Genomic DNA, 22,060 nt, shown 5'->3' on the forward strand with positions numbered 1-22,060 from the left:
ATGTTATAATGATCACTGAGTTTCAGGGTCTTAGAATAGATTTAAGACTTTTCATAAAGAAAATAAATCCTGTATTTCTGATATTTAACCTTTGATAAATAAAAGAATAAAACTGGCATTATTTAAATGCTTTTCACATTTAAAGGACCGTTTGGAGTTGTAGAGACTGATGAATGAAGAAAAGTTTTTTTCCCTCCTTAACTTTGAACTGTGTTATAGTATCAAGTTTTTCTCTTGAGTGTTACTGAGATGCAGTTGGCCAAGAAATTGAAATATGTAAAAGGCCCTGTTTAAGGCAGCTATACTTTTTATCTCAACTGCAGAAAATTCTAAACTCCAATCAGCATGTTTCTTAAGCATCTTTTATGGGCTACTACTTTCAATCCTCACAACAGTGAGAATATTGAGGGGCAGAGAAGTAAAGTGACTTGTCTGTGGTTATTTAGCAAATGTTGCTAGAGGTGTTGGAATTCAGATCATCTTACTTCCAAGTTGGAATCCAGATAATTGCAGGTATTTTGCAAAGTGCTCTGTATGTAGAAAACAGACTGATTCCTTAAGTACCCACCCCACATCATTGCTTATCTTTTTCTCACAGGATGTTAGTGGTTTTAAGAAGCCTTTGGTTCCAGGGATGTACACGTGCACACATGCACATTCCTTGAACTGACACAGTGTGAATTCTCCTGTCACGGCAAAGGGTGGTATTACAGACTATTCCCATCCTCGGTGAAGTAAGCCACCTCCTGATGATGGTTAAAGATACACTGAAGAAAATGCAAGTAAATATGATAGATGCCAGAGCAGATGGGATTCTTGCTTTTCCCAAATACTTGGTGAGGAGATGAAACAGTAGTGAAGGGCAGATGCATGTCTCATCTGAAATGCGTGCCAGTGTTCCAGGCGTCAATACTTGTTCCTGACTGTGTTCCTTCCAAGCACTGACCTCTGCATCCCCAAGCCCTGAGGCAAGCTTACGTACTAGGGAGAGCTGGAGTCTTTAAATGGATGGTCCTTAGCAGCCAGCTGATGATTACTCTATTGGTATTTCAAACTATGGATGATGATCAGTCCCACTGCCTGTCTGAGATTTCGTCTTGTGCACTATTTGTGTTCTACAGGGGCGAGGACCTTCACAAACTAAGCCTAAGCTTTCTTCATTCTGTTGACTTTCTTAGTCTGCCTGAATTTAGTTCATGAGATTTATTTTCTCCTGGTAGTCATAAATATTTTAAAACTAGGAACTTGCACAAAATCAAATGTCTTAGGCTTGTTTTCCTTTATCTAGCTTTTCTCAACTCAAATCTGTTGGTGACCAGGAAGTGATTATGTAAAAGTTGAATTACTTTTTCCTGATTCAGATTTGTACACATCCACCTTTATCATCCAAATTTTATCCCCCTTAAAGCAAAAGACTTTCACCAAGAGAAGTCAAGAATGAATATGACATTAACCATATCTGAAACTGCTTCTACAAACTTATTAATCTATACATACCATCTTTAAATAGAAGTGCCTATTGTAGGATATTCTCACTTATCTACACCTTTTCAAAGCAGCTGAAAGGAATATTCTTATCATTCCTCAATTACTCAGTGCCTTCTTATCATCTAGTTTGAATATTAGAAATTTTACTTTCTACGACTTAGTGTAGAGGGCTGACCTTATTAGTGGATACACACCAGTCACTGGTAGTATAATTTGGAGGCAAATCACGTGATTATCAAGATGACCTATAAGAAGCCTGAATTTATTTTTTAATTTTTAAAGCTCCATACACATATGAAGGAGCATTATCTTCTTTTTAGCCCTCTTCTATAAGCATATTTTCCCTTTAGAAATTACTCAGTACATATTCTTTTCAACCAGAGGAAAAAAAAATTTTTGTCGCAATGATCATCTTCTGTGATTTTCTTTCCTTTTCATTCTGTTTAATTCCGATGCCTTATTCTTCAGAGAATATAATAAACCTTCATTTTCCATTTTCTCTGATAAAGTTTGGCAATGCTGTTGTATACATAGTAATTTCAAGATTTTTGAATTCCTTTCTTCTCAGAGAAGAAAATTTCATTGTTTTGACCCTAGTTTCCATCACTAAAAGTTTTGAAACGGCTTCCAAACTGTTTAAAATTATCAGCAAGGCTGGGATTTTCAAAGCTCCCCAGAAGACTGGTCATATAGCATCTGTTGTATAAAATGCACCAAGTGTAGGAAAGAGAAAGGACAATAAATATGAAACAAATTATCTTCAGGGTCATCTTCACTCTTCTTTCATGACAGTAATGCCTTTAGAATTAGAAAGACATATAAAACAAAATGTAATAAAAAATCTTTTTTTTTGGTTCATTAATTTTGCTTAAAATTGATTTGAGACACACATAAGTACTCGTCAGGTTGACACATTGACTTGAAAGTTGTAAAATGTGCCTATGAGTTCTGGAGCTATTTATATCAAGAGTCTTTAACAATGGATACCTTCTTCATACTCAAGACCTGTCTTAAGTTGGGCAGTGATTTATTGTAGTTAATTTGTAGTTTTTTGTGGTAGTGGTTATTAACATTTAGAAGATATTTTTCTTGGGGAGTTACGTTTTGGTGCGTATTTTTGCAGTTTTTCAAAAGTAGTCCTTGCTTTATTCTACATTTATCTTGATTTTAAAACTGTTGGCATTTTATGCCCTCTTCAAAATTAAGATCCTCTTAGAAGCTCAAGGTTGAAACTCAGGGCTCTAGAATATCTTAGCAAATCTCTGCAAACTGCTGTTATGGTCTATTCTTGGAACAGTGCCTAAGGGCAGTGCAGCTACTGCGTTAAAGTCCCCTAAGGGTATTTATTAAAATAGATCATTCTGCCCAGCCCCACACCTACGGAGCAGTATTTCTGGACATGGGGGATGGGAGGCTGCCTTTCAAGCAGCACCTCAGGTGACTTCAGGTACACTCCAGTTTGAGAACTGCTGCTTTATGGTACATGCCAGAGGCTTTGACTTGCTGCATCATTCTTAAAATGCTCCTCAACAATATGGTTGATGGAGGATTGAGTTTACCCAGAATGAATGCACTTGCATTCATTTTGCCTGTAAGTCCAGGTCCTTTAAGGCTAAAGAGACTTCTCTTCAACTGGACAGTTAATAATTCTCTTTGGTTTCCAAGTGTTTACAGATGCATTGATTTGATAACAGTCAAGGAGGTCAAGGTTGTTTTTTTTAATAAGGAAAGTGAGCACAGACACACGCAATCTTAAACTATTAGACATCGCTATAAAACCTTTGTTACTCTGTGTTACAGTCTTGTTAAGTTTCCATCTATTTGTTAAGAGCAAAACAATGGTTCTGCTTGAGTCAGAAGTATTGGAAAAGAGGTCCTGAACTTGAAGTCTGTGGGCAGAATTCAGGGGTATGTGAACTTGGGTGAGAAATAATTTTATATTTATTTCACTGATCTCTAGTTGAAATTTAGCATTACCTTCAATTATGAATCTAGGCAACAAATCACAGCAGTATAGGCTCCACCTGTGATTTTACCAATCGAAAGTATAGGTATTTTCATACCATATTGTTGTTGGAAGTATCTCAAGATACTGCTTATGCACTTCACTAGGTCAAAATTATAGTATTTATTAGATTTACTGCTAAAACTTGTTACAGAAATCTTATGCTATTACATCATTTTAAAATTATTTTGATAGCAGTATTTTTTAATCCATTGATTTCTGTTGAAATTTATGTATTTTGTCTTTGTTGTTTAGTTGCTAAGATGTGTCCAACTCTTTTGTGACCCTATGGACAGTAGCCCACCAGGCTCCTCTGTCCATGGAATTTTGCCGGCAAGAATATTGGGGTGTGTTGCCATTTTCTTCTCCAGGGACTCTTTCCCACCCAGGGATCGAACCCATGTCTGCTGCATTGGCAGACAGATTCTTTACCACTGAGCCCACCTGGGAAGCCCATATTTTATTATACCTATGCATTTACAAATATTTTTCTAAGAAGGAATCCATAGGCCTCACTAGACTGCCAAAGGGGGTCATGGATAAAAACTCCTATACCAGATCTTGTCTAGGATCTTTTCATCCTAAACCATTTTCTGTCCCCACCCCCCTTTTGAGATGTCTCTCTTAAATGAGCTGTTTTTTCCTATTCTTACAATTGTCTCTCTCTCTCTCTTTTTTTTTTTTTTTTTACTGTAGCTGACTCCACTGGAACCCATTCTCTGTACACAACATACAAAGACTATGAGATCATGTTCCATGTTTCTACCATGCTGCCATATACACCTAACAACAAGCAACAGGTAAGAGATCCTTGTGTTTTCTGTGTGTTTTTCACTGTTCTTTCATTTCCCCCAGAAGCCAAAGTGGCAAGTTTGTAAAATCTTAAACCAGAATTTAATGTTGCACCTGTCACAGCAGCAGGAAGCTTTGTACTTTGTGTGGAAGTAATAGCAAATGAGCTGAAAACAAATGAAGAGACACAAATTCTAGGTTAACAGCCACCTGGATGGCTTTGTGAATTAATCATTTGCTTTTCACCCAGGAGGACTGAGGTTTTCCTGAAATCTGAAAAGAGCAAGTTGAAGTCATGGTGATTAGATGACTCTGCAGGGTTACAGAGAACACGTATGAGTAGGTGAAGTTTCATCTCAAGAGGCCAGTGTACAAGGCAGGAAAGTACTGATGTTTCATTTCAGATTTCAAAGGAGGTTTCCTCTACTTACTTGGAGAAAAATTCAAAATAAATGTCAGTGGGATCTCAGAGAAATGGTTTTTGGTTTTCTTTTTTTTAAACATATCCTGCAGGGAACAGCATAAGTAACAATTGCATTTGTGTACCTCATATACAGATTTCTTTTGAAAAGATCTAAAAGCACCATGCCTATTACTAAAATGTAGTCAGTGAGATGATAAAATGTGGAAACTAAGAAATGGCCGATGGTTACAGAGCAAGATGGAAACCGGCAGTATCGTTTCAAAGAGTATGTGGTGGTAGTTGGTTTTTAAAATGTTTTAAAACAGATGATACCAAGTTGAAACTTAAAAGACCCAGAGAACTAATAGACTCTACTTTCAATAGCTCTTATAAACACAGCAGTCTTAAATCACTTGTGACCTTCAAATGGACATAGATTTTATTATTGTCGATTGTTGTACTGACAGAACACAGGCCAGCTGCAGAATGAATCACATCCTCTTTCATAGAATTTAACAAAACAGGGAACAAACCTAACACGTTGTCACATAAATTTGATTACATCACACATGTCAATAACAAAATCTTACCTCTCTTGATTCCCAAAGTAATCAAGACTAGGAAACAAAGCAGTGAGTCAGCTATAAATCTGAAATAAACCTGTTTTAAGATAAAGTCCCTGATCTGGAGTTTGTTGACTGTTCTATGCACATTCCAAATTCTAGATTTCTTAGAGGAAAATACCGTGCTAAGAAAAATATACTAAACTCATTCTGACCAGACAGTAGAGAGATTTTGAAAACATTAGCAAATGATCTTTAAAGGGAAGATGAAGCCTTATTCTACCTGATTACTCAATGGAGAAGGGCTTCCTAAGTGGCTCAGTGGTGAAGAATCCACCTGCCAATGCAGGAGATAAAAGTTCCATCCCTGGGTCAGGAAGATCCCCTGGAAAAGGAAGCACTCCAATATGCTTGTCTGGAAAATCTCACGGACAGAGGAGCCTAGAGGGCTACAGTCCATGGGGTCGCAGAGTCGGACAGGACTTAGGGACTAACCAGTTTTCAGCAGAGAAAAGTAACGTGGGGGAGGAGGGGTAAAACATTCAGTAACAAGATGCAGTTGTTTATATCCAGCTATTTATAAACTTATTTAAGTTAAAGTGCTGAGCTGAGTTAGTGGGCATTTAAGTGAACAGCTATCTAAATGATTCAATTTGGGGTTCAGTCAAAACAAAAGTATTATCATCCTAAATCAGAATGAAAGAAATAATTGGTATTCTGCATATTAAGAAATTTTAATTCTCTAGTTAAAGAATTTATTGTAATCTACATAGATTACATTATGGTTAGAAAAACCAGAAAGAATGTGTCTTAAAATCTTTTTGCAGGTATTGATTTATAAACCTTGTCTTTTTTTTCATTATATATATTGCAAGATGGATAGATGGATTTATTTCTGTGTGGGTCGTTTAGTAAGATAACATATCAAGCCATATTTTGAAGGAAGGATGACAATACATCAAAAAGCAATGACCTCCATGTACAAACGACATATACATAGATAGATTGTGTTTGAGTGAGATGTGTTCAAGATCCTGAATAGATTAATAATCTTTGATAACGGATATATTTTATTTAGCAGTCAGTAGGGAGTAGCCTTTATTTATGTCACATCTGATAATAGAGCATGTTTAGAAATGAAGTAAACAGCCTCATTAAAAGATAATTTGGGATGCTTTAAAATTCCTAAGGTTAAAAGTACATTTCACAAACTTCCTAACTCCCAATTCTCAACCCTAATCTAATGCTGTTGTTTCTCCAATATTGGCCAACAGCCAATACTTGATCATTGATTTTACTGGTATGTAATCTGTATAAGTTAAAGTCACTGGAGAAATTTTTCATTAAGATTTATAAATACAAGTTTTTCTCTAATGAATAGTTTATGTAAAGGCCGTGTTTAGCTGTTCTCCTCCTGGTAGGAGCTTCCGTGTAATAAATACGACTAATACAAATTTTGTTCAGTTTTTCTTCACATGATTGAGCTAACCTGCTTAAGGACCCCTCCCAGAGAGGCACTGACCTGGGATGATTCATTCAGAGGGTCTGAAATTGAAAGCCACCTTCCCTGAACACCTTTTAATGTGAAACAGAAGGTGGTCTTAAGCAGCATTCACTGTAATTAAAACAGTTATTTAAACCTGAAATTTAACCTGCTATAAAACTGTTAGAACTGTTAGAATATTATTAATTTCTGCATCCTCAGCTTGTGCCACAAAAAGTATTATCAGAAAACATCTTAGCCCCGTTTCTTTAAATGAAGCTAATTGAATCAGAACATAAATTGTGTTGTAATTACTTCAGCCATTCTCATCTTTTAAAAAAATCTTCCCCGTGGCAAGTTTCTTTCTTATACAAAAATGGAACAAAACTGTTGTTATGGAAACTGAGGATTTGGAGAAGCTAGGACTTGGTGTAATATGCTAGAGATTGGTTAGATCTATTTGAATGGACTATGTATTTTATGCAAATTTCTGAATATTCATTTCTATAGTCTTCCTTGGAGGAGATGATAAGACATGCTAAAATATTGACAATAGCTGTGTAGATTTCCTTGCCTAATATGAATGTTTTAAATACAATTACAGAAGGGAATCGAAGAGGAAAAAGCAGACCTTCGTCATTTATGTTGTTTGCTTATGTTTTCTTTTAGCTCCTACGGAAGCGGCACATTGGAAATGATATTGTAACAATTGTTTTCCAAGAGCCGGGAGCACAGCCATTCAGCCCGAAAAACATCCGATCCCACTTTCAGCATGTTTTCGTCATTGTCAGGGTTCACAACCCCTGCACTGACAGTGTCTGTTACAGGTAATGGCTCCAGAGGTGGCTGGATGGGCATTGGTGGGTGGTCACATCGAAGGCCCCCTCCAGCTCTTCAGAAGTGGCAATGGGAAGTCTATCGCTATTTATTTCTGCCTTTAAACTGTGCATGCGGATGGCCAAATTCACAGGATGACGTAACCTGGTGGCACTGACATTCCCTAGACATGTTGGTTAGACACCTGCTGTTTCCATTCGCACCTCCTCCTTAGGTGGTGTCCCTCATCCACACCATCTGGTCATCAGCTAATTACTCATACTGCTAATTATATTTTGCTTTTGCTATGGCAGAAGCAGAGAAGAATGATCATAAGAAGTAGGGAATAGTGAAAGTGAAAGTCGCTCAGTCATGTCCAACTCTTTGCAACCCCATGGACTGTGGACTATACAGTCCATGGAATTCTCCAGGCCAGAATACTGGAATGGGTAGCCTTTCCCTTCTCCAGGGTGTCTTCCCAACCCAGGGATCGAACCCAGGTCTCCCACTTTGCAGGCAGATTCTTTACCAGCTGAGCCACAAGGAAAACCAAATAAGTAGGGAAGAGAAGTTTAATTTTTTTTTAAATTATTGCTATTATTTTAAAAAACCCAAACCTTTGCTTCAGGCTGACTTGATTCACTGTAACATTTCTGACATCAGTCTTAGAGGCTTTGTTAAGTGTTTGGTGGAATTGTTTCCATGTCCCTCATTGATGTAGTCTCATGAGTTACAGAATTCAAGGTCTACCTGCAGTGGCCTCTGCAGGAATCCTGGAGGGGATTAGTGTTGAAGAGATTAAGAACCTGTGATGCTGGATTGACCTGAGTGTCATGCCAAGATGTTTTGAGGATGTTCTAGCATGAGTAAAATGTCCTAAGAGGAATCTGTCCTTTTAGAATATGAAAGTTTATTGTAGTTTAGCATCCCTGAAATTTGGGAGACAAAGCTTTGTTAATTTTGAATAGTTCTTTTTTACTTAATGTAGCCATCTATACAGAAAGTGGCCAACCTAGGCTGCTAATTGGTTTGTTGTGAAATCTACAACTGTCTAATCCTAGGGGTAAGGCAGGTTAATTATAGGAGAACAAGCAAGTTCAGGGAACAGAACAAGTCAAGGTTACTTCTACTGACTGCCATCATCCCTCCCTATTCCGCAGTAACTATGTCTGATGAGCCCCCGTTATAAGCCCAGCTCTAGTTTATGTATCTTATTTGTATTATTACCTCATTCAATTTTTAAAATCTATGAGGAGGCTTCCCTGGTGGCTCAGATTGTAAAGAGTCTACCTGCCATGTGGTAGACCCAGGTTCAATCCCTGGGTCGAGAAGATTCCCTGGAGGAGGAAATAGCAAACCACTCCGGTATTCTTGTCTGGGAAATCACATGGACAGAGGAACCTGGTGGGCTACAGTCCACGGAATCACGCAGAGTCGGACACAACTGAGCGACTTAACACTTTCATGAGGTGGGTACTGTTTTAATCCCCATTTTCACATGACAAAACTTGAGCGCATAGGAATAGGTAACTTGCCTGAGGTCAGCTGGTACTGGGCAGAGTGTAGGTTTGAATACACCAAGTCTGATTTTAGAGTTTTGTCTCTTAACCACTCTACCCTGCTGCCTCACTCCATGCCATGTGAAATAGGGTCTTTGCTGCCCCTACTACCAACCTGCAGGCTGTTCCAGAATTTCTCGGATACTGAGTCTATGTGAAAACTCCAAACCAAGGAGGTCTGTAGTTTCCTAGACTCAGTGGGTAGAAACTCAAGCAAAGGAAGCCTAGATCTAAAGCCCCTTAGCAAGAACATGGTCTCCAAAAGCTACGTTAGTTAGGTGTAGAAGGAAAGAATTAATGTAGAACATTTAACTGTAATTGGGATGGATAACTGAGTTTAGAAACTACACCCAAGCGATGGAAACGTGCTGTGTACTGGATTCCTGCAAAGGATTTCATACAACTTTGTGGACAGAAAGCTAAATCCTGTTTTGAATCATCTCTAGGATGTTTGGGGAATGGAAAGCTATGTACTTTCTTTTAAAAAGAGATTCTTCTTTTCAAGGTCTTTGTCTTAGTGAATTGCTGTCCAGTAGACATACAGTGCAAGTCACATATTCATTTTGTATTTTCCAGTAGCCATATTTTTTAAAGTAACAAGAAACAGGTAAAATTAATTTTAACAGTAGGTTTTTGCCCAATGTAAAGTGAAAGTCCCTCAGTCATGTCCAACTCTTTGTGACCCCATGGACTGTATTTTGACCCAATAATATATATTATTTACCTGTGATATCCAAATATAATTTCAACATATAGTTTTAAAATTTTAAAAATTATTGAGAAATCTTACATATTTTTGGACTAAGACAAATCTCAAGTGCATTTTTGACTTACAGCTCACCTCAGTTAGGATGCTCAATTTTCATTGGAAATAATATGTATTTAGATGTCATAAAATTTGCATTTGGAAAAGTACATTCATGATAGCTTATTCCAAACATACTTTTAAAAGACTTTTGGAAAACTGAATCAAGTGACAGTTTTTAAAATTTAATATGATTTAATACTCCTTGACTATACCAGCCACATTTTCAGTGCTTAATAGCCACTGAAGTGTGTCCAGTGCAAGGCCAAATACACTGATATAAGGAAGAAAGATGTCTGAGCCTTCTTCAATACTTGACGGGTAGAGGAAGTGGTATCTATTTTATTCTTTTCAAACTCTCCTCCTCAGCCTGAGAATCATGATTTTTGCTTGCTCTTTTTTTCCTCTCTCTCATTTTTAATCTCTTACCTGGAGACCACATATTCTTAGCCTACCTTGTGATGCTGGATGCCTTTGCAGGAGGACCCTGAACACCCCAGCTCACAAGACACGGGCTAGTCTGGAATTCCCTAGTTGCCAAGCTTGCTTGAAGACCCAGTACACTGAATTTTGGAACTATAGTAGTGATCTTTTCCTGTAAAAAACTTTAGGTTCCTGGGTTTTTCTCCGTCCTTCTCAAATTCGGGTCGACATGTTTCCTGAAGTATGTGGTGATGCCAGATGTTTATAGGCCCAGAATAACTAGGGTACCTCGCTTGTAGTCTTTAATGCTTGGGAAAAGGATGTGAAGGTTTATTTTCTCATGAAAACGTATTAGGAAATAGAATGGAAAATTTGTACCAATTTTAAGATAAAATGTGAATCTTCAGAGAGTTTTCATACATGTGGGGTTTTCTTATACCCCAGTCCCTCCCCCAAACTACTAGGGATATGAATTCATAGACCTCTTTCATTAGGGATACTCTGGTAGGAAAGGTTGGAGATACATTTAATTTATACAAATTTTATTTAAATCTACTTTTAATTTTACCTGTAAGAGATGTACTTAGAATATTCAAATGCTTTTCCTGATTTACAGTCTCTTGTTGCCAGCTTTCTCCACTGTGAACACTCAACGTTTATTTACTGACATCTACTTGGTGCCCAGAGTGTGGACAGTTAGTTCCTCGAAGGAGTGTCTTGCTGTAATTGTGTAGAGAATTGTGGGGTCAATACAGGCTAAGGATACAAAGAACGTTTAGCCGGGAAGATAGGATTCAGTGTATGTTGTGTAGCACAGATGGTGGAATTCAGCGGCAAATTAGAAATAATTCTATGAGTCAGGGTGTGGATAGCGGTACAGATGGACACATAAACACAGGAAGGACACTGGTAAGTACAGTAAGAAGGCTGTGTTGTTGGAGAGATTAGTGGGCTGTAGAGGCCCTAGGATTCTAGGCCTTCAGACAACAGTATATAAAGTATATAAATAGACTTTTAGGAAAACTTACTCATTGTCAACATGCAAAGTAATTTATATACAAAAATGTAAAATTTAGAGTTTATTGTTACTCATTTATTTTTTCACTAGTTCTTTGCAGCCCTAATCAAAATATGCTAGGCAGTATTCTAGGCTCTAGGATTCAACAGGAGAGCAGAGAGGGGGGGAAAAAGTCCCTATAGTGAATATGGAAATGAGACTCTGAAATAATGTGTGCTGTACCACCCTGGGAACTATAATAGACTGTTTATACAGGAAAAACTGACTAATCCAAGTTAATTCCAGAGTCTAGTTAACCTTGAATAGTAGGCATAGCCAAGAACTCAAGTTAATCACTAAGTCTGAGTACTAAAGCCTATCCTCATACCTGATAAGAGAGCCCCCTGGTCTCTATTATTTCACTTGTGTCATTACAAAGAGCTTGATTGTCTGATTTCAGTTGACAGAATAGATTAGAAGCAACAAATCAGAAAGATGAACCATTTAGTGGCAAGGATGTACTGAAAGCATCAATTAGTGATGACTGATAAGGGAGATACAGAAAAATGAGTCATGTTTAACGTACAGATTTAATAAGCATAGCAATCCAAGGTCATTTGACTTGGGACCAAACAACCAAATGTACGCCATTCACCCCAAGGGCCTCAATTTATAAAAACACAGTGCAGAAATTTTACGACCATTTTTTTAAACAGCTAATGAATGGATGGATCTAGACATTGATCATCAAAGGTTGCAAATATCATAAAAAGAGACAAATGTGTGTGTCTCATAATGGAAGAACACAACCCCCTCTAGGAATCAGTCTTATCCCTCTTTCCAAAATTGAATGTGAATCTGATCAAACATCTAGAGAAGCCAAGTTGCAAGAAATATAAAAGACTATAGAACATGTTTTTATTCAAGAAAATTCAGGCTCTGGACAACTCTGGAACACATAGCCCAGTTTCTTCAACAAATACATTGCAAGAAATAAAGGGGAAGTGAAGTGAGAAAAGTAGAGGAGCGTTAACAAAATTCAAAATTTTAAGATTAATTAATTGCAATGTATGAGCCTTATTTGGATCCATTTCAGGCAGACTGTTTAAAAATCTTAGAACATCTTTAACAGTTGAAAGTTGCTTTTTGATGAAATTAAAGAATTACTGTTAACTTTAAAACTAGTGTTGTAATAAGTAGTTTTAATAAATACTCATCTTCAAAACTGATGTTAAATTGTGGTCAGGAGCTATGTTTAGGAAGTAGATATATATATATATTATTCCTCTTAGGAAGATTTCCATATTCAGTGGTTAAGATGTAGTAAATGTTGAAATGAGTTAGTATGATGTAGTGCAGAAAGCACTTTGAACCAGACCAGACTGTTAAACATCTCAGATCTTAAATTTCCCTTTCTGTGCAGTAGAAGACTGCTTGACCCCTACCTAAAAATCCCCTAAGTATCTGGTGTAGGCAGGGAAGTGTGGTATATGCACATTAAATGACCATACCTTTCTTCTTTCCTTCTCTTGAATAAAAATAAATAAATATGCAAGCTTCAACTGTGTGTCTCACAGTTGAAAAATCAACTGTGTCTCAAAAGAAAAATCAAAGTGGGTCAAGTGGTGAGATTCTTTCAGAAAGTCTATTCCCAGCCATCATTAATCAGCATCCTTCTTGTCCCGTATGGCTGCCCTTTCTATGACAAGATTCTGAAAATGTCACTCTTGGTGCTGAAAACCATTTAGGCAGTGTTGAGACTCCCTGGCATAGCCTACCACATGGAGTCCTTCAGGTCTGGCCTCTCTTATCCCTCAGCGTCCGCTGGCCCCTCTCTCAGTCCTCCCATTCCCACCCCCTACCTCCCCATCATGGGGCTACTTAACAGCCCTTTCTCTCTGCACATGCCACTCTCTGGGCAAGAGTGCCTCCTCTCACACACACCCTGGCCTGCCTTCATCCAGGAATGCCTGCTCTTCTTTTCTCTGGGAGGGCTTCCCTGACCTCCCGGGACTGGATAAAGTATCTTTCCTGAGTGTTCCAGTAGCATGCCAAACTCTCTCCAGGAGAGTGCTCAGCCCAGGAGAGGTAGCCCCACACCAGGCTTTGACCTTCTGGAAGACTGAGCCTGTGACATCCGCCCTTGGTCCTGGCATATAGTCAGGTGTTGGTGATTAAAGACTGTTAGCAGTAGAGATCCCCCAGGAGGGGACGGTGGGTACCCATTTGTTCTGCTGCTCATCTTTCCTGTCCTTTGCTAGGGTCTGCTTTCTTGGAAAGCTCCCCAAGTTGGCAGTCTGATCTGAGCTTCTAAACTCGACAGTTTTGATGCTAAGTCCCCTTCCTTTTAAATGTCATTCTTTATTGCTGTTGCCATGGTTCTTCAGAAGTCTTACTCTTCTCACTGTTTCATTGAGACCTCTGTTGAGATGTCTCTGCAGCATTCCTATGTATCAGCTTGCGACTTCATCCAAGGTCTTTGATGCCAGCAAAGGCCCAGGCCCGCTGGCAGCGGCCTAATGGTGATCTCTTTGGCTGTGTGACTCTTGCAGATGGTCCCTTTCGCAAGCACCTTAAGAGTGGGAAATTTAAAAACATAGACCCAGGGAAATTTAAAAACATAGCAGGGAGTAAATGTGGTCTTGTCACACTGCCAGTTATCCAGAAGCTCAGATTCCCATCCTGGCTCACTCTGACAAGCTCTGGAAAAATTGTTGTTCTTCTCCGAGGCTGTTTCCTGGAGAAGTGAAGAATGTGTACCAGCTGTTCAAACGGAGGTTCAGGGTTGTGTCAAACGACAGAGTGAAAGAAAACACCTTCCTGGTCCCTCAGTGGCTTCAAGATGAGGGGAACAGAACAGATTTTTGTGTTAAAATGAATGTAGATACTCTTCAGTGGAATGTAAAATCAAGATGAATGTTAAGATGAAACTCAAGATTCTGTTGACAAGAGTTGGAGGAACCCTGACTTCGCTTAAGTATCCTCCCCCCACCCACTGCTAACTTTCCATAACCCTTTCAGCTTTTGATCTTCTGTCTGTCATCCAGATAACCCACTTGAGTAGATAACCCTCCTAGTCCTTGACAGTGCTGAGCATGTAAGGCATGGCTATGATTTTAAAGAATGTATTATTTCTCAAGAGATACAGTATTGCATACTAGGCTAAGTATGGCCAAGTAGCTCTTTGGAATGTGCTTTTTAAAATAGCAAAAGCCATTTATAATTAATTCATCTCAAGTATCTATCTATAGCACACTGAAATTCTAGAAAGGCTTCTTTTCTTACGAAGGCAAGAAAAAAAATTTCTTTATACTTAGCTTAAAACAGACCTTATTATCAAGAGTTCAGAATTGGTGGCATCTAAATTAATGAGCTTTTAACCTTGTAGAAAACCTTGAAAGTTAGATTTACCCAACATAAAGCCTTTTGTTTGAAAAGAGCATTCTAGGGTATCATCTTCCTCATCTTCTTCTGTAAGGATTCTATTTCTAATGATGCAAAGCTGATTTTAGTGTCTGTATCATTTACTTCCCTACCGTGATGAATCACTGATAATTATATGTTAAGGGTTCAGGTTTCTTCCCTCATAGTTCATTCTTGAGTCTTCTAATTATTGGAGGGTGTTCAATAAATGTTTGTCTAACGTTCTATTAGCTAATAAATAGATCTATTAGACAACCCATGAATTTAAGGGGCAAGTGGATGGATGGTGCCCATATCAACACCTTCTGCTAAGCATTTTTCTCTCCTTGTTTAAAATAAAATCTCTGCTGTTTCTTGAGAATAATGATACGAAATTAGCAAGAGAAGAAATTGTCCATTTAAAAAGGAAAGATATTAAGTATTTCTGGGTCCTTCTGGGATTCCTCTTAGAAAAGCAAGTGAATCTGGATTTTCGCATCATCTGCTTGACTTGGAAAAAAAAAAAAGATCAAATTAAAATTATATAGCTGTCAGCATTCAAGCCAGACAGTTCACATTAGACAGGAAAAACTGCCTTTCTAATACTGATGTAATTAGCTATCGTACAGATGGAGGTTTCTGTGAATTCTCATCTCCAGTTAGAAAATGGAATGTTGCCTGCCACCTTTCTTTGTCATGAAATGAACTAGGTAGTCTTTTTTTTTTTTTAATAAATTTGTAAAAAGCCATTTTCAGAAATAGGCCATCTTGTGGCATATTCTGACAAAATATATAATTTGTCTCCTGAGGATGCTGACTTTTATTTATTTATCCTACTTTCACGAGCAATAATCATTTTTGGAAAAGCAAAGCCAAGTATCTTCAAGCAAGCCCTTGAGATAAAGAAAAAATTGTGCAAGTTTAATTTGAAAGTTGTGTGCTCTTTGATTATGTCCTTTTGAGTCTGAGAATTCTAGAGAAACAGATTTTGTATTCTTTGTACAATTGCATAATTGATTCTCTTTTAAATAACTGGATAATTTGAAAAGAGGATGTTTGATCTGTTAGAATCATCATTTCCAGTCCTCTCAAATTTTGCTCAGGTCCTGGAAGGAGATCTTGAAATACGATATAAAACACACAACCGCCCCACTTTCATTTAATTCCTGTTGTTGTTTTAGAAAAAACTTAAGTCTTTTTCCTTTTGAGATTAAAAGTAATAGATTAGTATAGATACTTGTAGACCCTTGTCTTGCACCCAATTTCAGCAATACAGATGCAAAGGAAGTGACTGGAACAGGCTTTCTCATCTCAGTCTTGCTTAAAGGAATGGGGAAAGGAACATATTTTCCTTACAAATTGTCAGAATCAAATACCAAAAGTAGAGAATTTAGACCAGAGAATAGCTTCATTTAAAAATATGATTGTAAAGCACTGTTGGTATTACCACCTAAAAATTATAATCCTTTTCTGTTATCTAAATTTCAAGTTTCATTTTAAAATTATGCTTTGGGGAGAATTCCTTGGTGGTCCAGTGGTTAGGACTTGGCACTTTCACTGCTGAGGCCCAGGTTCAGTCCCTGCTTGGGGAACTAAGATCCAGCAAGCTATTTGGTGCAGCCAAAGCAGTTTAATAACAGAATTAAAAAAAAAAAAAAACCCTCATGCTTTTTGATCTGGTTGCTTAAGGCCTGACACATAGGAAAAAATAATATGGTTAATTTTTTTTAATCCATTCCTCTTCTTTGTATACATATCTTTGGATGTTTGCATTAGAAGATGACTTCGGTGGTTGTCCTGTCTCAAATGGGGACTGTATTTGTGTTCCTACAGAATCTGTGCTGTTGTTTAGTCACTAAGTCATATCTGACTCTTCTGTGACCCCGTGGACTGTATCCCACCAGGCCTCTATGTCCATGGGTTTTCCCAGGCAAGAATACTGGAATGGGTTGCCATTTCCTTCTCCAGGGGATCTTCCCAACCCAGGGATCAAACCCATGTCTTGTGCGTTGCCAGGTGGATTCTTTACCACTCAGCCACCTGGGAAGCCCCTATAAAACCTATACTTGTTCTGAAAGGTGTTTATAGTAACCACCCCTCCCCACTTGGGAATAATCACTAAGTATTTTAATGTTGTCTCTTGTAAAGAATATTACAGTTAAATCTTTTTTCTTGGAGTTATGGTTGATTTACTACCTGTTAATGAAAGTTTTTACCTTAAGTTTTTGGGTATCTTGACCTAGAAAAAATGTTGTTTCCTAAGTCCTAAATATGATTGAATGGAAAAGTATGCTCATGTTAAGCAGAAGGGTATGTTGTTTCTTGTGGGAAGATGACAGTTATTTTCCTTTTGAAAGATATCTTTGTCGTTGGGAAAATGTATTTTATTCTCTTGCTGTGAGTCTGAGAAATATTGACCAGCCTCTTTCTCACTGATCTTCGTCTCTTTAGTGTGGCTGTCACCAGGTCCAGAGATGTGCCTTCTTTCGGACCTCCCATCCCGAAAGGGGTCACCTTCCCTAAGTCAAATGTGTTCAGGGACTTCCTTTTGGCCAAAGTGATCAATGCAGAAAATGCTGCTCATAAGTCAGAAAAGTTCCGGGCCATGGCGACGCGGACCCGCCAGGAGTACCTGAAAGACCTGGCAGAAAAGAACGTCACCAACACCCCCATCGACCCCTCCGGCAAGTTTCCGTTCATCTCTCTGGCCTCCAAAAAGAAGGAAAAGTCCAAGCCATACCCAGGAGCTGAGCTCAGTAGCATGGGAGCCATCGTGTGGGCCGTCCGGGCCAAGGACTACAACAAGGCGATGGAGATAGACTGCCTCCTTGGGGTCTCCAGTGAGTTCATCGTCCTCATCGAGCAGGAAACAAAGAGTGTGGTTTTCAACTGTTCCTGCAGAGATGTGATAGGGTGGACTTCAACCGACGCCAGCCTCAAAATCTTCTACGAGCGAGGCGAATGTGTGTCCGTGGAGAGTTTTGTTAATAATGATGACATCAAAGAGATTGTCAAAAGGCTTCAGGTCAGTGTTTTTCTTCCACTTCCCTTTCATCAAGCTTTCCATGCAGGCGAGAGCCAAGTTATAGAAGCCCGTCCTGTTTTATTATTAGGTTCTCTGAAAACTCCCTGCATGGTGGGAAGGAACCCAGAGTTTATGTCATGCTCGCTTCCCATCATTTTTTTCAGCTGGACAAGTAGCAGAACAAGTGGGGGAAGACACATTGACTGTGCATCTTTGTTGGAAACTCATTTGCATGTGACCTGATCCCATTGCCGTGGTAACTGATGATGTAGCTCAGCCAGTCTGCTTCAGCTGGTGAAAACAGTTGTTGGATTGAGTATCTGCTGCTTTGAATGTCTTAAGGGCAAAATGAACAGCAGAACACCCATTTTTCTTCACTGCCAGCTCCCTGTAGGTCTCTGTTAGAGGTTTCCTTGTAACTTCAGAGAAGCCATTGAGTTCTTTGGACGCAACAAGTGTGTTCCTTTGGGCCTAATGAATGGAGATTAGAGAAGGCAAAATAACCAGCCTGCTCTTCAGCTGGCATTAGGGTATTCAGAAATAACCCTGGCTGTCCACGCATACCACTTAAGACCCTAGTGGGTTCATCAGACTGTGATATCTTTTGTGTCTTTGTCTAGTTCGTGTCAAAAGGCTGTGAATCGGTGGAGATGACTCTGCGAAGGAATGGGCTGGGACAGCTCGGCTTCCATGTCAACTATGAGGGCATCGTGGCAGATGTGGAGCCCTACGGCTATGCCTGGCAGGCAGGGCTGAGGCAGGGCAGCCGGCTGGTGGAGATCTGCAAGGTGGCCGTGGCCACTCTGAGCCACGAGCAGATGATCGACCTCCTGAGAACATCGGTCACAGTGAAGGTCGTCATCATCCCCCCACATGATGACTGCACCCCGCGGAGGTAGGTCTGAGAGTCGAGGGCCATTGATGTACCATGGAGAACATTCCCCAACTGGGTAGGAGTGTAGGGGGGCGTGTGAAGAGCTCTCGGTTACAGGCGATGCTGAAAGTTCCCTCCACGGAAGGTCTGGCTCAGGACACAGCTCCCTTTAAGCATGTGGCAACAGCAGCTGGAAAGAATCACCATTGGTCCAATGGCTTGGACCATTCCCAGGATTTACACCTCTGGGTATATAAAGTCACTGTCACAGACAGAGAAGTCTGGTAAATATACCCTTTAAATATCTTGCACCAGTAGCTGAGAAACATGGAATATTTGATGTTAAGAGACACTCAGCATGACAAACTGTCAAACGCATTTCTTTTGTGTTCCGTGACCCTGATTTTCCTGCATCTCCCATGTAGCCAGTTGCTGTCCCAAACTCTTGAAGTACTGTTTTTGACCCCTGCTGTCTCAGCCTGGAGGGCTGAATGTGACTTCCAAGCTTTTTCTTAAGTGCATCTGCGTGTGTCAGAAGTCAACGTCAGACAAACTGGTCCTGCTCGTGATGCCGGGGCAGTGTAGTTCCCCGACTTTACAAAGGGGAGCCCAGGAGCTCCCCGCCCCTCCCAGCTTCTGCCAAGCCTGCAGCACTCCTGAAAATTTAATTTCTCTGTCTCTGGGGAGATTTCCTGATGGAACAGATTTAATCAACTGTTTCTTTTCTCCTTTGAGCATGCACATGCTATTTTTGCTAGTGTGTGGTTTGTTTTTTTTTTTTTCAATCCGTTAATTTGGTTTAAACACATTATTTTCTAAGAGTTTCTCTTAAGCTTTGGCAATTAATGCTTAGGCTTCCTGAGGCCAAGACAATATTCTTCTGTTATTTTTTCCCCAAAAAACATGACCAGTCCTGCACCTGAGCTTTTATGGATTCATGAATGTCAGATGGTAGAATGTGTAAACAGTTAGGATGGGTTATTTGCGCCCTTTAAAAGGAAAAAGTAAGCAGCGATGGCAATATCGGTGTACTTGAGTTCTTCAGACCAAGTGTTACAGACCAGACTGTGCTGAGGATAGTGTTTAGTACTGCGTACCTCCTAGGTGGATGCACTGATGTCAGAATGTGATGAAAATCCCCTTCTTTCATAGTTTTAAGAACTGCTCCCTTTCTGATGACTAGATTTCCGTGGAAACCAAAATTTTATCCAGAGCTTTTTGTTTTAGCTATTTCGAGGGCAGGGAGGGTTTATTCTGAAACTACCTTCATTTCCTCAAGTACATAGTATTAATGTTAAGTATTTTGCTTAACTATAATTCAAGAATGACTCTTGAGTGCAATCGGAAAGGCAACCAGGTCCTTGCAGCACTCCCCAAGTGCTCTGTGATCCTCTTCCTCTTTCTTTGGCCTGTCTTCCATCCCATAGTCTCTCCTGTGAATTGTCTACTTAATAGTCTATATGTCTAAACAGGCACTTATAAACTGGAGAAAATAACCAAGCTGTGTAACTTGCCTGGGCTTCCCTGGCAGCTCAGCTGGTAAAGAATCCACCTACAATGCGGGAGACCCCGGTTCGATTCCTGGGTCGGGAAGATCTGCTGGAGGCGTGATAGGCTGCCTACTCCAGTATTCTTGGGCTTCCCTGGTGGTTCCGTTGGTAAAGAATCCATCTGCAATGCGGGAGGCCTGGGTTGGGAAGATCCCCTGGAGAAAGGAACAGCTACCCACTCTAGTATTCTGGCCTGGAGAATTCCAAGGACTAAATAGTTCATGGGGTCACAAAGAGTCAGACACGACTGAGCGACTTTCACTTTTCGTGTAACTTGACAGCCTTAGGTACACACAGTACAGAGCTACAGAGGCTGGTCTAAGGACTGATCTACTCAAAAGGAAGCCTGTTGATCGTCAGACGCCATCTGTGTGCTCAGGGGTCTTTCCCTGTGTTTCTAGGCTCTTCGATTCATGGGGAGAGGGAAATAGATGTGTATGTGAGAGGAAATGGGATGGAATGGCAACATTACTGACATTGAACTGTGAATGGTAGTTACTAGAAAGATGGGTCTGTCTGAGCCACAAGTCTGGGCATAGAAAGATGGGTCCATGACAGAAGGTGGTTTGTCTACAGCAAAATACTAGACTAGATATATTTGCTGTGGTGTATTGGTAAAAACAAGTAATATTTGCTGAGTTATTAATTTAATATGCCAGGCCCTAGAAAAAAGTACTTTTATATGGATTAGCAAATTTAATCCATGTAACATCCCTGTGAAGTAATAGTATTAATATTACTCCTAGTTAAAGGAAACCCGCAGTCAGAAAGGCTAGTAACTCCGCAGCCTCATCTGGCAAATCCAGGTCTAACTTGAGAATCCAGTCTCTTAGCTTTGTATGCTTGGGACAGAAATCCTTTCCCTGTGTACCAGTGGAAGCAGGGATATGCTGGTAAACTGGCTTTCTGGGGGAAAGAACCTTGGTTTGTAGTATTTGCTGATTCCCATGGTGCACATATTCCCACTGTGGCTGATTTCAAGTGACCAGTATGTCACCCCTGAATGCACACCCAGGATAGATGCTCAGAGTCTGATCCTGCAAACCAAGGCCGACCAGCTCCAGCACAGCCTTTGTGGATGAGCTGTATTTTCCTTCATCTCCCCTTACGGCTTCTGGAGCATCATTATCATCCTCTAGTAGCCGTGGAGCCGGCAGTGATGGGACAGAAGAGCGTTAGGAACCTGCCTCGGTGTGGGAAGGTGTGGGATGGGGGGCTGATTAGCGCACTGCACAGCCCCGCGGCCTCAGAGATTCACTCTGGCCCTTTCACTAGAGTTTCCACCTGAGATGCCACGACTGACCTATGTGGGTCTGAAATGATGCCCTGCATGCCTCCGGAGGACCAGAAGCCCGCTCTCCCCTTCCCTCCCTTAGAGATAACTTCAGAGGAACAGCTGAAGCAGTAATACCTTGCTACAGTTTTCAGCAAAATAAGATAATGCTCTTCTGTCACTTTTTCCCCCTCTCCTCCGCACTTCACACTCCCACAACTGTTTTGCTCGCAGCTAATTACTCTGCTCTTTGACTAGTCACTCTCCCCCCTGTCAGCTTGTGCTGCTGCTCTAGGGCCAGGAAGAGCGGGCCTCCTGGAAGCACACTGCCCACCCTTCCCACATGCGTGTTTCTCAGGGTGCCCTGGACCCGAGGATCACAGGGCCCAGGCTCTCGCGTGGGGATTGTATGTAATCACCAACATGGAGGCATCACTAGTTTTAGAAAGGCTAAGTTTTTTGTTTTTTAATGAAAAGGCCAGTTTAACAACAATAAAATGGGGCTTCAGCAACACCTATAAAGTCCAACTCTTCTCCCTGTCCTCAGGAAATAAGCAGACCCTCCATGATTTCTCCCATAGGAAAGTGTATTAAAAAGAAGA

At 40.0% G+C, this 22,060-nt stretch overlaps 1 protein-coding gene across 1 annotated transcript in view; it reads left to right on the forward strand.

Moving 5' to 3' along the window:
- Positions 1–22,060, forward strand: part of SIPA1L1 (signal induced proliferation associated 1 like 1) — a 138,237-nt gene that overhangs the window by 48,535 nt on the left and 67,642 nt on the right. Inside the window, exons 5-8 of the mRNA XM_052646386.1 lie at positions 4,190–4,293; positions 7,404–7,561; positions 17,188–17,761; positions 18,382–18,656. Of these exons, the coding sequence (XP_052502346.1) occupies positions 4,190–4,293; positions 7,404–7,561; positions 17,188–17,761; positions 18,382–18,656 (1,111 nt within the window). The remainder of the gene's footprint in view (positions 1–4,189; positions 4,294–7,403; positions 7,562–17,187; positions 17,762–18,381; positions 18,657–22,060) is intronic.

The sequence above is a fragment of the Budorcas taxicolor genome, chromosome 10 (genome assembly GCF_023091745.1).
Source record: "Budorcas taxicolor isolate Tak-1 chromosome 10, Takin1.1, whole genome shotgun sequence".
Classification (NCBI taxonomy): domain Eukaryota; kingdom Metazoa; phylum Chordata; class Mammalia; order Artiodactyla; family Bovidae; genus Budorcas; species Budorcas taxicolor.